Genomic DNA, 17,167 nt, shown 5'->3' with positions numbered 1-17,167 from the left:
ACATTTGCCATTCTCCAGTCCTCCGGCACTTCCCCTGCAGCCAAAGAGGATTCAAAGATCATAGCTAATGCTCCTGCGATCTCTTCTCTCAATTCCCACAACAACCTAGGGTGTATCATATCTGGCCCTGGGGATTTATCAATCTTAATGTTTTTAAGAAGATCCAGCACTACTTCTTCCTTAATCCCCACATTGTCCAGCACACAGGCCCGCTCTACTTCGACCTCATCCTCATCCTGATCAAGATCCTTTTCACTTGTAAGTACTGAAGCAAAGTATTCATTTAGGACCTCCACAACCTCCTCCTGCCTCCAAGCACATGTTGCCCTCTTTATCCTTTAGCGGTCCTACCTTCGTTCTCGTCATCCTCCTGTTCTTCACATACGCATAGAACTCCTTGGGGTTCTCCTTAGTCCTACATGCCAAGGCCTTCTCATGCCCCCTTCAAGCTCTCCCAAGTCCTTTCCTGGCTACCCTATATTTCACATAAGCCCCTCCTACTTCCTGGCTACCCTATATTTCACATAAGCCCCTCCTACTTCCTGCTTCTTATATCTAACATATGCTTCCTTTTTCCTCTTGACGAGTTGCCTCACATGTTTCGTCAGCCACGGTTCCCTTTTCCTACCATTATTTCCTTGCCTCAGTGGGACAAACCTATCCTGAACCCAGCTCAAGTGGTCCCTAAACTTCTCCCACATTACTTCTGTGCTTTCCCCTTTGAACATCTGTTTCCAATTTATTCTCGCTAGTTCCTTCTTCATCCCTTCAAAGTTAGCCTTTCCCAGTTAAGCACTTTACCACTTCATCTGATTTTATCCCTTTCCATAGCTATGCTGAAGTTAAGGGAGTTGTGATCACTCTCACCAAAATGCTCCCCCACCAAGAGGTCTGTCACCTGACCAGGTTCACTACCCAGAACTAGATCCTCTCCTCTTGTCGGCCGGTCCACATACTGTGTCAGGAATCCTTCTTGAACACACCTGACAAATTCAGCCCTATCTATCCCCCTTGCACTCAGGAGGTGCCAGTCAATATGAGGGAAGTTGAAATCACCCATAACTACTACCCTGTATTTCCTGCACCATTCTAAAATCTGCCTGCTTATTTGCTTCTCGCTGTCCCGAGGGCTATTTGTGAGCCTATAGACTACTCCCAGCACAGTGATTGATCCCTTCCTATTTCTGACTTCCACCCAGACTGGCTCCAGGACACTCCTTCTGCAGCGTCCTCCTTTTCTATAACCGTGATACTATCCCTGACCAGCAATGTCACTCCCTGCCCCCCCCCCAGTTTTTTACCTCCCATCCTGTTCCTTTTGAAAAACCTGAACCTGAGGACCTGCATCATCCAATCCTGCCCTTCCTCCAACCAAGTTTCAGTTACAGCCATAATATCGTATTTCCATGTACTAATCCATTCACCCTCCTTGTTCCTGAAACTCTAGCATTGAAATAGGCACATTTCAACCCCTTTAACTGGCTACAATTATGTTCTATCCCCTGCCTGTCCTTCCTCATCAACTCAGAACTCTTAGCATCATGACCTTGTCCTTCTACCTTAATCCCTGCACTCACATTCTGATTCCCACCCTACTGCCAAACTAGTTTAAACTCTCCCCAGCAGCTCTATCAAACCTGCCCACCAGGATATTGGTCCCCCTGGGATTCAAGTGCAACCCGTCGTTTTTGTACAGGTCACACCCGCCCCAAAAGAGGTCCCAATGATCCGGAAATCTGAATCCCTGCCCCCGCTCCAATCCCTCAGCCACGCATTTATCCTCCACCTCATTCTATTCCTATTCTCACTGTCGCGTGGCACAGGCAGTAATCCTGAGATTACTACCTTTGAGGTCCTGCTTTTCAACTTCCTTCCTAATTCCCTGTCGTCTTCTTTCAGGATCTCTTCCGTTTTCCTACCTATGTCATTGGTACCAATATGTACCACGACCTCTGGCTGTTCTCCCTCCCACCGCAGGATATCTTGGATGCGATCAAAAACATCCCGGACCCTGGCACCTGACCCTGAACCCCTGATGATAGAATCCCCTATCACTACTGCCTTCCTCTTCCTTTCTCTACCCTTCTGAGCCACAGGGCAAGACTCTGTGCCAGAGGCACAGCAACTGTCGCTTCCCCCAGGTAGGCTGTTTCCCCCCCCCAACAGTACTCAAACAGGAGTACTTATTGTCAAGGGGTACAGCCACAGGGATACTCTCTAGTACCTGACTCTTCCCCTTCCCTCTCCTGACTGTGACCCATTTCTCTGTCCCTCGTGGCCCTGGAGTGACCACCTGTCTATCACCTCCTCACTCTCCCTGACCAGACGAAGGTCATCGAGCTGCAGCTCCAGTTCCCTAACACAGTCCCTTAGGAGTTGCATCTCGATGTACCAGGTGCAAATGTGGCCATCCGGGATGCCGGGAGACCCCAGGACCTCTCACATCTGACACTGACCACAGAAAACTGGCCTCCTTTAACAATCAACAACTGCCTCACCTCATCCCGTTACCGCCGGAGCCCGTGGAGCCAAAGCCCTTTCACTCCGCTGCCCGCTGGATATGGCTGCCTTTTTAATCTGTTTGCGCTCAACTGGCTGACGTCACGCGCCTGCGCAGTCTGGCCTCTCTCTTCCCCCGAGAACTCAAAATGTCTTCCTGCTGGAAATCATAGGTGCTCTCCCACTGCCTTCTTGTTCTGAATCCATGAGGAGTAAAAATCTTTGTTATCTCTCCATCTAAATACGCAAAGTGCAATTTATAGCAATTTGTAATAAGTAGTATGTACAACAATATACAGTGGCATGCAAAAGTTTGGCCACTCCTGGTCAAAATTTCTGTTACTGTGAATAGCTAAGTGAGTAAAAGATGACCTGATTTCCAAAAGGCATAAAGTTAAAGATGACACATTTCTTTAATATTTTAAGCAAGATTACTTTTTTATTTCCATCTTTTACAGTTTCAAAATAACAAAAAAGGAAAAGGGCCCGAAGCAAAAGTTTGGGCACCCTGCATGGTCAGTACATAGTAACACCCACTTTGTCAAGTATAAGCGCTTTCTGTAGCCAGCTAAGAGTCTTTAAATTCTTGTCTGGGGGATTTTCGCCCATTCTTCCTTGCAAAAGGCTTCTAGTTCTGTGAGATTCTTGGGCCGTCTTGCATGCACTGCTCTTTTAAGGTCTATCCACAGATTTTCGATGATGTTTAGGTTGGGCGACTGTGAGGGCCATGGCAAAACCTTCAGCTTGTGCCTCTTGAGGTAGTCCATTGTGGATTTTGAGGTGTGTTTAGGATGATTATCCTGTTGTAGAAGCCATCCACTTTTCATCTTCAGTTTTTTTTTTACAGACAGTGTGATGTTTGCTTCCAGAATTTGCTGGTATTTAATTTATTTCATTCTCCCCTCTACCAGTGAAATGTTCCCCTTGTGACTGGCTGCAACACAAGCCCAAAGCATGATCGATCCTCTCCCGTGCTTAACAGTTGGAGAAGTGTTCTTTTCATGAAATTCTGCACCCTTTTTTCTCCAAACATACCTTTGCTCGTTGTGGCCAAAAAGCTCTATTTTAACTTCATCAGTCCACAGGACTTGTTTCCAAAATGCATCAGGCTTGTTTAGATGTTCCTTTGCAAACTTCTGATGCTAAATTTTGTGGTGAGGATGCAGGAAAGGTTTTCTTCTGATGACTCTTCCAGGAAGGTCATATTTGTGCAGGTGTCGCTGCACAGTCGAACAGTGCACCACCACTCCAGAGTCTGCTAAATCTTCCTGAAGGTCTTTTGCAGTCAAACGGGGGTTTTGATTTGCCTTTCTAGCAATTCTACGAGCAGTTCTCTCGGAAAGTTTTCTTGGTCTTCCAGACCTCAACTTGACCTCCACCATTCCTGTTAACTGCCATTTCTTAATTACATTACAAACTGAGGAAATGGCTACCTGAAAACGCTTTGCTATCTTCTTAAAGCCTTCTCCTGCTTTGTGGGCATCATTTCTTTTAATTTTCAGAGTGCTCGGCAGCTGCTTAGAGGAGGCCGTGACTGCTGATTGTTGACAAGGTTTGAGGAGTCGGTATTTATAAAGCCTTGACATTTGCATCACCTGGCCTTTCCTAATAATGACTGTGAACAAGCCATAGCCCTAACAAGCTAAGTAAGGTTTGAGACCTTATCTGAGAGCTCAAATCTCTTGGGGTCCCCAAACTTTTGCATGGTGTTCCTTTCCTTTATTTCACTCTAAAATTGTATATAACAAAAATAATACACTAATCTTGCTTAAAATGTTGAAAAGAATGTTTCATCTTTAACTTCATGACTTTTGGAGATCAATTCATCTTCTACTCACTTAACTACTCACAGTAACAGAAATTTTGACCGGGGTGCCCAAAATTTTGCATGCCACTGTAACATAGAAATACAGTTGTGCCAGCATTATTTATTAAGTCTCATGGCCTGGTGGAAGAAGCTGTCCTGGAGCCTGTTGATTCTGGCTTTTACACTGCGGAACCGTTTCCCAGATGGGAGCAGCTGGAACAGTTTATAGTTGGGGTGATTCGAATCCCCAATGATCCTTCAGGCCCTTTTTACATACCTGTCTTTGTAAGTGTCCCAAATAGTGGGAAGTTCACATCTACAGAAGCACTGGGCTCTCTACACCAACTTTATGCAGAGTCCTGAGATTGAGGGAAGTACAGTTCCCAGGCAGTGATACAGCCAGTCTAGATGCTCTCAATTGTGCCCCTGTAGAAAGTTCTTAGGATTTGGGGGCCCATACCAAACTTCCTCACCCGTCTGAGGTGAAAGAGGCTCTGTTGTGCCTTTTTCAACACACAGCTCGTATGTACAGACCACGTGAAATCCTCGGTAATGTTATGCCGAGGAACTTAAAGCTGTTCACCCTCTCAACCCCAAATTCGTTGATGTCAATAGGGGTTGGCCTGTTTCCATTCCTCCTTTTCATTTTCAATCTTTTTTATTGATTTTTTAAAAAGAAATTATATGAATAGATACAAATCAGAGAAGTTATATCAAATACATAGTACAATAAATGTACAAAGAAAAGGATATACACTGTCAAAATCATGTATAATATAATATAATATTAAGTGTATATAAACAGAGAACCACGACTCCTCTTGACAATTCATGTAAAAAAAACTGGAAATTTCTATTTTTAGGAAGAAAAAAAGCCCCACTAAACTAACCTAAAACAAAATAAAAAGGGACTGGACAGTCCATTTGAGGATAAATTACAAAGAAAAAGAAAACATCTGGTCTGATCTGAAACTTCGTGGAGGGAGAAAAAAAAATTACCTAAAAAATAGGAAAAAAAATATTAAATCATATGAAAATATTGAATAAAAGGTTTGCTCAAATTTGAAAGATGTATCAAACGTTCGACTTCCAATTTTCTCCAAGCTTAAACACGACATAATGGAGGAGAGCCAGAAACAAACAGTAGGTGGATTAGGATCCTTCTAATGCAACAAAATAGCTCTCCTAGCTAATAAAGTTGAAAAGGCTATCACATGTTGAGTGGAAGCAGGAACATTTCCTGCTTCCTTTAGAGTAATCCCAAAGCTTGCCGTAAGTGAATTAGGTTGTAAGACCATACGTTCTAAAAACATCTCTCCAAAAATTATTTAACTTTATACAAGACCAAAACATATGAGTTAGAGTAGCCACCTCACCGTTGCATCTATTGCAGGTAGGATTTGTATCAGAAAAAATATGCACTAATTTATCTTTTGACATATGTGCCCTGTGCACTACCTTGAACTGAATCAATGAGTGACGGGTGTTAACTAAATAATAAATTTTATTCCATTGATCATCTGAAAGTGAGTCCTGAAGTTCTATTTCCCAAGCACATTTAAGCTTATCATTAGGCATCATATGTGAATTCATTAAGTGTTTATATATAATAGCTATCAATCCTTTTTGAAATGGTTTGAGCTGAAAAATAGCATCTATCATATTTGATAATTGAACAAATGGATAATTTGGTAAGAAATCACATAAAAAATTCCTAACTTGTAAGTATCTAAAAAATTGTGCATTAGATATATCATATTTATCCATTAACTGCGAAAAAGACATTAAACAATCCTCTAAAAAATAAATCTAAAGAAGTTTTTCTTCCCTTAGTCTTCCATGTTAAAAAAGCCTTATCCAGAGCTGATGGCTTAAAAAAAAGTTAAAATAGATATCACTAGAGAGAACAAAGTTATTTAAATCAAAAAATCTGCAAAACTAAAATCAAATTTTTAATGTATGTTTAACAATAGGACTAAGACTTGGAAGAGGAGCCCCCAGTAAAGAAGCCAAAGAAAACCTCCTTACTGTGTTCTCCTCCAATTCTAATCATGAAGGACAGTCCTGATTATCTATACTATGAATCTAAAAGGTGATATTACAAATATTAATTGCCCAATAATAAAATCTAAAGTTTGGTAGCACCAGTCCTCCATCTTTTTTTGATTTTTCCAATAAAGATTTATTCACTCTAGAGCTTTTATTATTCCAAATGTATGACAGGATCATGGAATCTATTCTATCAAAGAACATTTTCGGGACAAAGGATGGAACCGCTTGAAATGTATATAAAAATTTTGATAAAATTACCATTTTTATAGCATTTATTCGACCAATTAATGACATCGTCATAGGTGACCATTTGGAAAAATTTTGTTGTGTATATTCAATTAGAGGAAGGAAATTATACTTATATAAGTCTTTAAAATTTTTAGTAATTTCAATACCAAGGTAAATAAAATAATTTTTAGCAATATTAAAGGGTATTTGATCATAATAATCAGAGTAGTTATTAATGAGAAATAATTCACTTTTATGTATGTTTAGTTTATATCCAGAGAAAATATTAAATTCAGTAAACATGGATAGCATAAAAGGAATAGATTTTCTAGGGTCTGAAATGTAAACTAAATATGTCATTTGCGTATAACGAAACCTTATGTAGTTTATCTCCTCTCTTAGTACCCTGCACAGAATTAGAATCCCTAAGAGCAATGGCAAGTGGTTCTAAAACCAAATTAAATAATAAAGGACTGAGAAGACAACCCTGATGGATTCCTCTGTATGATCTAAAATAAGGAGATTTTTGATTATTAGTTATAACCACCCCCACTGGGGCTTGATAAATCAATTTGATCCAGGAAATAAATCCCAGACCGAAATTAAACCTCTTCAAAACCTGAAACAAATAAGGCCATTCCACCCTATCAAAAGCTTTCTCTGCATCAAGAGAAACACCACATTCAGATTCTTTAACTAAGGGGGAGTAAATAATATTTAACAATCTTCAAATATTAAAGTGTAAATACCTATTTTTAATAAATCCAGTTTGATCATGTCCATTCCTCTTGTAGTCCGCAACCAGCTCTTTTTTTTTTGTAACTTTGAGGGAGAGGTTATGTCAGGGTGTTGGGGTTACATGAAAAATACGTCTGAGTTCTGATTGGCTCTATAACAGAGCAGGCCAGGGAAGGTCTGTAAGGCTGACACTACTTTCTTTGGCTTCTATGTAAACCAGCTGCCATAATCTATCTGTTGTAGTCTATTCAGTTCTGACATTTGTGACAAATGAGAAAGCATGGAGTGGCAGGCAAACTTTTCTTGGTAGAGAATTGTCTCGGTGGTAAGACACAACACAGATGCTGATTAATCTTCTATTATTGGCACCTCAGCCAGCAGATGTTTGAGACTTGGATGAAGGTACAGAGGGCTGTGTAACAATGATAACACCAAGATGACATTGGTAATGGTCTTTGCTGTTTTGAAACAATTGTCCCTTCTCCCACTTGTCCTTGTGTTTGTTCCTAGTAAGTATTTTCTAAAAGTTTCTTTTTCATGGATGCTTTCCTATCTCATAGCTTGGCAGAACATTGTTTCATTGATTTAAAATAAAGATGGAGTGATTTCTGGTCTGCATATTGGAATATATAGTTTCCTTTAATACAGCAGAATAGCAAGAGCTCAAGTTTAGTATTGGTTTATTGTAATATGTACTACAATACAGTGAAAAATTTGTCTTGCATACTGTTTATACAAATTCAAATCATTATAGAATGCATTGAGCTGCAATAGTTAAAACAATAATGCAAAATAAAATGGAAAAGCTACTGAAAGGATGCAATGCATATATGCAATAAAGTGGAAGATCAAGAGTCTCCTATACTAGAAGTCTGTTCAAAGGGTGATAACAGTGAGATAGAAGCTGTCTTGAGCCTGCTGGTACCTGCTTTCAGCCTTTTGAATCTTCTGCCCAATGGAAGAGGGGAGGAGAGAATGTCAGGTTGGGTGGGGTCTTTGATTATGCTTTAATCAAAGCTTTACTGAGGCAGCAAGAAGTTTAGACAGAACACTGATTCCTGTGCTATACTGTGCTGTGTCCACACTCTCTGCAGTTTCTTGTGGTCACGTGCAAGGCAGTTACCATACCAGGCCATGATACATACAGACAGAATGCTTTCTATGGTGTTTCGCTAAAAATTGGTAAGATTCGATGGGAACAAGGCAAATTTCTTTTTTGTCTCTTGAGGAAGAAGAAGTGTTGGTGAGCTTTCTTGGCCGTGACATCAATGTGGTTGAACCAGGATCAGATGATTACACCCAGTTTAGTCTGCAGAAAGGTTATGCTGACTTGTATTCTGTTGTGTGGAATGCAGAAGTTGGTGTTTCAGTTGGTACTTATGATAGGCAGTGTCTGATGGACGGTTACTTCCCACTGATGGGGGAACCAAGACTAGGTATTTTGCTAATGATCTTATTTTTTTCTGTAACTTATGTTAATATTGTTTATAATTCTATTGTAGGAAACTTTGGAAAATGTGAAGAAATGCAAGAACTTCCTTGCAACATTAATTAAACTGGCTTCCAGTGGAACCCAGTCAGTGCAGATGTCCAACAATGTGAAAACCTTGGTGCAAAAGCTACTGGTAAGATTTATTTTCCTTAAACATTGTACATCTTTCAAAGAAATCCTCAAAGCTTTGTGACAAAGTAATTGTATTTGTGCATTGTAAGTTATTTGCTATGTCAAAATTTCAAGGACTATAGATTTAAACTAATGAGCAAGATGGTATGAGTTGAGCAAATAGTTTTCAAAGGCAGCATCTATGGAAAAGAGTAAACAGTTGACGTTTCAGGCAGAGATGGCAGGAGGAGGGGTGGAAGAAGTACGTGGTAGATGATAAGTGAAACCTGGAGAGGTGGAAGGATGAAGTAAAGAGCTTGAAAGTTGGTAGGTGCAAGAGATAAAGGGCTGGAGAAGGGGGAAGCTGATAGAGGGTAGAAGACCATGAAAGAAAAGGAAGGGAGGAGTACTAGAGAGAGGTGATGTGCAGGTAAGGAGATGAAGTGAGAGAGGTGAATGGGAATGATGAAGGTGATGGTGTAATTACCTGAAGTTTGAGAAATCAATGTTCATGCCATCAGATTGGAGACTACCCAGACAGAATATAAGGTGCTGCTCCTCCAGCCAGAGATGTCCTCCTTTTCAAAGAAAGGGGCTTTCTTTCCTCCTCCATCAACGCTACCCTCACCTGCATATCTTCCATTTCATGCACTTCTGTCCTCACCCATCCTCCTGCCACACCACCAGGGATATTGTCCTCGCCTACCACTCCAGTAGCCTCTGTGTCCAGCACATAATTCATCATATCTTTTGTCATCTCCAACATTATCCCACCACCAAGCACATCTTTCCCTTGCCCCCACCCCCACACCTTCCACTTTATAGAGGAATCACTCCCCATGTGACTCCCTTGTCTTTTCATCACTTCCTACTGATGTCCCTCCTGGTACTTATCCTTGCAAGCCGAACAAGTGCCATACCTGTCCCTACACCACCCTCACTACCATTCAGGGCCACCAATCAGTCCTTCCATCTGAGGCCCTTCACCTGTGAGTCTGTTGGGGATTGTCATCTACTGTAACCAATGCTCCCGGTGTGGCCTCCTCTATATCGGTGAGACCCAACCGCTTTGCAGAGCACCTACGCTTCATCTGCCAAAGAAAGCGGGATCTCCCAGTGGCCATGCACTTCAGTTTTACTTTCCATTCCTATTCCCATTCCCATTTCAACATGTCAGTCAATGGCTGCCTCTACTGCTGCGATAAGGCCACACTCAGGTTGAAGGGAAAACGCCTTGTGTTCCGTTTGGGTAGGCTGCAGCCTGTTGGCAAGAACATCGGTTTTTCGAACTTCCGGTAATTGCCCCCCCACCCGCAGCATTCCCATTTACCTCTCTCACCTTATCTCCTTAACTGCCATCACTTACCCCCTTCTCCGGCCCTTGCCCTTTCTCTTTAACCGATCAGCTTTCACCCAGCTCTTTATTTCACTCCTCCCTCTCACCTATCACCTACCATCTTGTACTTTTTCCTCCTCTCTCCCCCCCCCCACCTTTTTTGCTCTTGCATCTCATCTTGTTTTCCAGTCCTGATGAAGGATCTCAGCCTGAAATGTCAACAGTTTACTCTTTTCCATAGATGCTGCATGGCCTGCTGAGTTCCTCCAGCAGTTTTCGTGTGTTACTTGGATTTCCAGCATCCGCAGATTTTCTTGTCTTTGTGCGGTGGATTGTGAACTCAGCCAGCTCCATCATGAGTACAAGCCTCCATACCTTTGAGGACATCTTCAAAAGGTGATGCCTCAAGAAGGTGGGATCAGTCATTAAGAAACCCCACCACTCAGGGCATGCCCAATTTTCATTGCTACCTTCAGAGAAGAGGTATAGGAGGCTGAAGACACTCACTCAATGTTTTAGGAAAAGCCTTTTGCCCTACTAATTTGTTTTTTCAGATAATCTATTAATACAGTTGGCCCTCCTTATCCACGAGTTCCGCATGCACAAATTCAACCAACTGCGAATCAAGAAAACCCAGAAGTGCTCTTCCAGCACTTGTTGTTCGAGCATGTACAGACTTTTTTTCTTGTCATTATTCCCTAAACAATGCAGTATTAACAACCAGTTTACATAGCATTTACATTGTATTAGGTATTATAAGTAATCTAGAGATAATTTAAAGCGGGGGTCGGCAACCCGCGGCTCCGGAGCCGCATGCGCCTCTGGAGCTGCATGCGGCTCTTTCATCTCGGTGCTGCGGCTCCCTGTGGCTTTGGAAAATAAATGGTCAGTATTTAATTAAAATGTATTTTATGCTAGTTTGTTAGTTTTTGAAATGTAATTCTAAATTTGAAGATTATGGTGATCTTGTACAATCTAAATAAAACGTTGTGGCGACCCATTTCCTGGCACATCCGAACCGGCTCACAATTAGCCAGCGTTCAGGCTAAGGGAGATAGCCTACGGGGGTTTGTGAGTACGTGTCTTTTGGAGCATCCGCGCCCATGGGGGGTGGGTTGAGGGAGGCTTAAAAGCAAGGCTGTTTAGTTCGAATAAAGTTATCTTTGACTGCAGTTTACTGACTGCGTGTAGCACACCGCTACAACGTGTTTTTATCGCTGGCTGTCCAGAGGGGAGGTGATGAAACGCTTTGTCGCGTGTCTGGAAGAAGTGAAAACTTTCCTGGGCAGCAAAGGGCTCACCTTTCCTGAGCTGGAACAGCCAAAGTAGCTGGAAAATCTACACTTCATGGTAGACATGACAGTGCACCTGAACACAGCTCTTCAGGGGAAAGGACGTACAGCCCTACACATATTGGAGGATGTTTTGGCATTCGAGCGCAAGTTGACAGTGCCTGCCAGAGATTTACAGAAAGGCACATTGTCTCACTTCCCCAATTTGAGAGAGTTCAAACAAGGTCACGACATGATAAATTCGGAGTATTTACATTCTGCAATCATCGCAATGCAAACATCGTTTGGGAAACGCTTCTGTGAGTTCAGAGAGGAGAAAAACACATTATCCTTCCCGGTCACTCCACTAAGCATCGATCCATCCCTACTGAATACGACTGCATTGGCAGGTGTGAGTCAACCTGATCTTGAGATGGAACTGGCCGACATAGCCGACAAAGACATATGGGTGTCCAAGTTTAGACGCTTGACAGCAGACCTTGAAGATGTTGCCCGTCAGAAGGCCGTTCTTGCTCAGAATCACAAAAGGAGTGATAAAAAGTACGCGCTTGGAGTCCTGTCGATCTTTGGATCCACATATGTATGTGAGCAGGTGTTCTCCAACATGAACTTTATTAAAAACAAACATCGCGCACGCCTCACAGATGATAGCTTGCGATCCTGTGTAAAGATGAAGGTGACGTCATACAGCCCTAATGTGCAGACGCTGTGCGCTGAGGTCCAGGAGCAGAAATCCCATTAACCAAGTATGATAAATATTTTAATTGCCTATTATTTTACGTATATTCATATTTTTTCATTGTTCAGTGAAATAGTCCTTTTATTTTTCAGGTTGACAGCTGGCTGGTGTTATTTTTGGTTTGCTGCTGGCGGAAAATTTAAGTTTGGCGTTTTTCATAAATACAAGAAGGACTCAAATAGACATTGAGTATTTTACTTAAAAGTAACCTTCAACCCAACATCTTTTTTTCGGAGTTCAAAATGTTTTTGTTGCATGCAGAAATGTAATTTCGTTTTCACTGCAGGAGTTCATCGATTTATTAAATGCAACACATTATAGTTTGTTTATACATAGCATAAAGGCAAAAAAAAATGTTGTATGCAGTGTTATTTCATTTTAAATGTCAAACGGGTTTTGTGGCTCCCAGTGTTTTCTTTTCTGTGGGAAACGGGTCCAAATGGCTCTTTCAGTGGTAAACGTTGCTGACCCCTGATTTAAAGTATACGGGAGGATGTGCGTAGGTTACCGTGGATCGGGATCGAAAAAAATCGGAAGTCCTCTTACTATGTAAGTCATATGTAAATAGTACATCCAGTATTATTTAGCGTCAGTTAGTCAAACGTTTGTCTTTGTATATAGTATATATTTTACCTTTCTATGCATATAAGACAATTAAGAACGTACGTTTTAGCTCCGGGCTCGGGAAGTTCCTGAGTTTGATCCAGTGACAGACCACTTCCGAGTGCGGTCTCCTTCCATGCTTGGTTGATGTGGAGGATCAAAAACCCAAAACCCAATAATTAAACCACTGCGTTGCTCAGTAATAATTGTAGCTTTCATCGGAGCAGGGCCTTCCTCACTTTATCCTTTAAAATTGTTTTGATCGTTGACCGACTGTAGCCGAACACTTTTCCAATGACCGATGGCATTTCACCTCTTTCCGATCGCTTTATTATTTCCAATTTATTTTCAATCATGATCATGATTATTTTCATGAACAGAAACACTGCGGATTCAGATCTCGACTGCCGGGTCCTAATGTCCACCGCACTGAGACAGGTTAAATAAGGTCTGGGGTTCCGCTGGATCCTAAGGTCCACTGCATTGTGACAGATTGAATAAGGGACTTGAGCATCTGCATTTTTTGGTATCCGCAAGGGGTCCCGGAACCGATCCCTTGCGGATAAGGAAGGCCGACTGAATAATCTACAGTAATTTTTTATGTATTGTACTGCTGCCATAAAACAATAAATTTCATGACCTGTGAGTGAAATTAAACATGACTGATATTCTGATACTTAACAGACTGCAACTCAGAAGGCTGTGGACCGACCGAGTGGTCAGAATGATTCTTCACGTTGATGGGATGGAGTGTTTTGAGTGGCTTTCATTTGTGCCATAAACTGCGATTCTGTGCTGAAAGCTGTTGGTTTGGAAATTGGTTTATTATTATTGCCACATGTACCAAGAAACAGTAAAAAGCTGTTCACAAAGATCAAACATTGATGTTTCCATACCAGGCTTTGTGCTTTTTGTATCTACTGCCCACCCTATCTTTCTTTCATTCCACTTTATGAGAATTCTGCATCTGTACTACAAAGTCCCTCTACTCTACAGCAGTATCCAGGGCTTTTCCTTTCAATGTAAGTACCCTACCATGATTTGTCCTATTGAATTATAATTTTTTGCACTTATTTGAATTAAATTCAATTTGCCATTCCTCAGCCCACCCTTGCAGCTGATCGAGATCCTGTTGTAATTATTGATACTTCACTACCGATAATACCACCTGTTTTAGTCTGTGAGCTTGATAATTAATCCTTGTATGTTCACATACAAATTGTTGATGTACATGACAAATAACCAATGGGCTTAGCACTGACCCCTGGGGTACACCAATACTTCCTTATCTCCAGTCAGAGAAACATCCTTCCACCATCATTTTCAGTGTCCTGCCTTCCAGCCAACTTTGTATTCAGTTTGCTAGCTCTCCTTGGATGTCAAATGATTTAACTATCCAGAGCAGCTTACCATGTGGAACCATTACTGAAATCCATATATGCTACATCCATTGCCCAACCTTCTTTTAAAAAAAAACTACCAAATTTGTAAAACAAGATCTGCTGTGCCAAAGCCATGCTGGCAACTTCTAATCAACCCTTTCCTTTTCAAATGTAAGTATATATGTTGGAAAGCTTTCCAGCATCTTACCTATTATGGATGTTTGGCTAACAGGTCTAAAATAGATTTTTCACTTTGCTGACATTGGGGGAGAAGTCGTCGTGACATCGCACCAGTATGCTCTCCCCTTCGTTTACTTTGATTTGGTAAAGGAGTAATTTCTTTAGCATTGTTTTCTTGAGCAGTAAGTTAATCTGCCATTTTATTCATAAGGTACATCTGGCTTTCCCCTCTTTGTGCAGTACCATCTTAATTGTTTTTTGAGCAAAAGAAAACCTGTTGTTCAGAGCCTTTTGTGTAAATGTAATTTTAAAATGAATTACAGCAGGTGGTACATCATGGAAACTTGCCTGTTGTTCCAATTAAGGTAGTAGTTGTATTCTATAATAGTCACAACGCCTTTTTTGTCTTTACCTAATAAGGTATCTTACAATTCCCTCCTTGTGTTTATTTAGTTCCCTCCAGAAGTCTCAGTTGTTCTTGACCGATCCTTCAGAGCTTTCAGCATGCTAAGTGCAGTTTGTTGTGTAATTTGTTTTCAAATTTATTGATGACCTTTTATTGGTAGGAGTGAAACATATAGCTGGGTTGATCCTGCACTTCTTTTAGTGATTTTATTAAGTATTTTGGCTTTTAATTCTAGTTTTGAAATACTCCTTTTTCTTCCTTCAGGATGGGAAGTTAGAAGCAGAGGAATTCACAAACCAGCTGTACCAAGAGCTCAAGTCTTCCCCACAGCCTTACCTTGTGCCTTTTCTCAAGGTAACCACTGCATGAGTTTGGAACCATTAGTATATACAAAAACTAGGACTTTTCCACATATGGAGGTGCTTTTTCACTGCAACTACGTTAGTGATTGGGTTGAGAAAATTAATTATTTATATTATAGAATGTAAAAGGTTGGCACCTGATATAATCTACCCTCATAGTTCTTGCTTGGTGAAATTTCTCAGGCAGGATAATTTTGGCTTGCTTTATATATTTTGTCCTTTTATGTGTTCCTTGTGACTGTCAGGTCACTTTTCAGTCAATCCCTTAAAACCCACAGATTTTCTCCAGTAGATCATTTGAACATACACATATATTACAGGTTTTTGGCCTACAATGTTTTGCTAAACTTTTAACCTACTCCACTATTAATCTAACCCTGCCCTCCATAGTGCTTCATTTTTCATTCATCTGTGTGCCTATCCAAGAGTCTCTTAAATGCTCCTAATGTATCTGCCTCTATCAGCACCCCTGGCAATGCGCTCCATGCACTTACCACTCTAAGGAAAAAATACTACCTCTAGCAATCACCCTATACTTAGTCCAATCATCTTAAAATTATGCTCTCTTGTCTTTCTCATTGGCGCCCCTCTGTACACCTCTATGAAGTATCTTCTCATCTTCCTTCACTCCAAAGAGCAAAACTATAGCTTGCTCAGCGTATCCTCATAAGACATGCTCTCTAATCCAGGCAGCACCTTGGTAATCTCTGGAGCATCCACATTCTTTCTAAAATGTAGCGACCTGAAATGAACACAATACTCCAAGTGTGGTCTAACCAGAGTTTTATAGACGGCACTTGAACTCAATCCCCTGTCTAATACACCACATGCTTTCTTAACTGCCCTATCAACGTACACAGCAGCTTTCTGGGATCTATCCACGTGGTCCCTAAGGTCCCACTGTTCTTCAACACTGCTAAGAATCCTGCCATTAACCTGTACTTTACCTTCCAGTTTGATCTTTCAAAGTGTAGCACTTCACACTTCTCTGGATGGAACCCTTATTTGCTGCTTCTCAGCCCAGGTCTGCATCTTCTCAATATCCTGTTGTGACCTAAAATAATTTTCTACATTATCCACAACACTACCAATCTTGTGTTATCTGCAAACTTATTAATCCACCCTTCAATTTCCTCAGCCAAGTCATTAATTAAAATCACAGAGTAGGAGTCCGAGAACAGATCCCTGTGGGACACCACTCATCGCCTACCTCCAGGCAGAATACTCTACATCTACTACCGCCCTCTGCCTTCTGCTCTCCCATTACAGTGATCACTTTCTTCATGTTTCTGACTTCCACCCACACTGACTTAGTAGACAATACTCCACAACATCCGACTGTTCTGCAACTCTGATAAAATCCTTAATAAGCAATGCTGCTCCCCTACCTCTTACCTTCTCTGTCACTTTTGAAACATCTAATCCCCAGAACATCCAGTAACCATTGCTGAACTTGGGACAGCCAAGTGTAAGTAATGGCCACAATGGCATAGTTGCATGTACTGATCCATGTTCTAAGTTCACCTTGTTCCTGATATTTTTTGCATTAAAGTGGGCACATTTCAACCCATCCAACTGACTGCATTTATCAATTACTTGTCCTTCTGTACCAACTCTCTACATTCTCCTGTATACCAACTGCTCAATCCCCTGACCTCAGTTTTTTTGTTTCCATCCCTTGCCAGCCTGGTTTTAACCCCTCCCCACAGCTGTCGCAACCTGTCCGCAAGGATATTGGTCTTTTATGAATTCATGTGTTCCTGTCCATTTTGTACAGGTCATACCTTACCAAGAAGAGATCCAACAATCCACAAATCTGAAGTGCTGTCCCCTGCCTTAGTTCTTCAGCTGCACATTCATCTGCTATATCATTCTATTTATACCCTCGCTGGTGCTTAGCACAAGCAGCAAGCCAAAGATTTTGAAGTCCTGCTTTTTAC

General features: G+C 41.3%; 1 protein-coding gene across 2 annotated transcripts in view; it reads left to right on the top strand.

Annotated features, from left to right (window-relative positions):
* LOC132398237 (transcription initiation factor TFIID subunit 4-like) overlaps positions 1-17,167 on the top strand; it is a 138,972-nt gene that overhangs the window by 15,518 nt on the left and 106,287 nt on the right. For both annotated transcript variants that reach the window (XM_059977372.1, XM_059977378.1), the window contains exons 5-6: positions 8,827-8,949; positions 15,130-15,219. In XM_059977372.1, the coding sequence (XP_059833355.1) occupies positions 8,827-8,949; positions 15,130-15,219 (213 nt within the window). The remainder of the gene's footprint in view (positions 1-8,826; positions 8,950-15,129; positions 15,220-17,167) is intronic.

The sequence above is a fragment of the Hypanus sabinus genome, chromosome 1 (assembly GCF_030144855.1).
Source record: "Hypanus sabinus isolate sHypSab1 chromosome 1, sHypSab1.hap1, whole genome shotgun sequence".
Taxonomy (NCBI): domain Eukaryota; kingdom Metazoa; phylum Chordata; class Chondrichthyes; order Myliobatiformes; family Dasyatidae; genus Hypanus; species Hypanus sabinus.
This window is presented reverse-complemented; position numbering and strand designations above follow the sequence as displayed.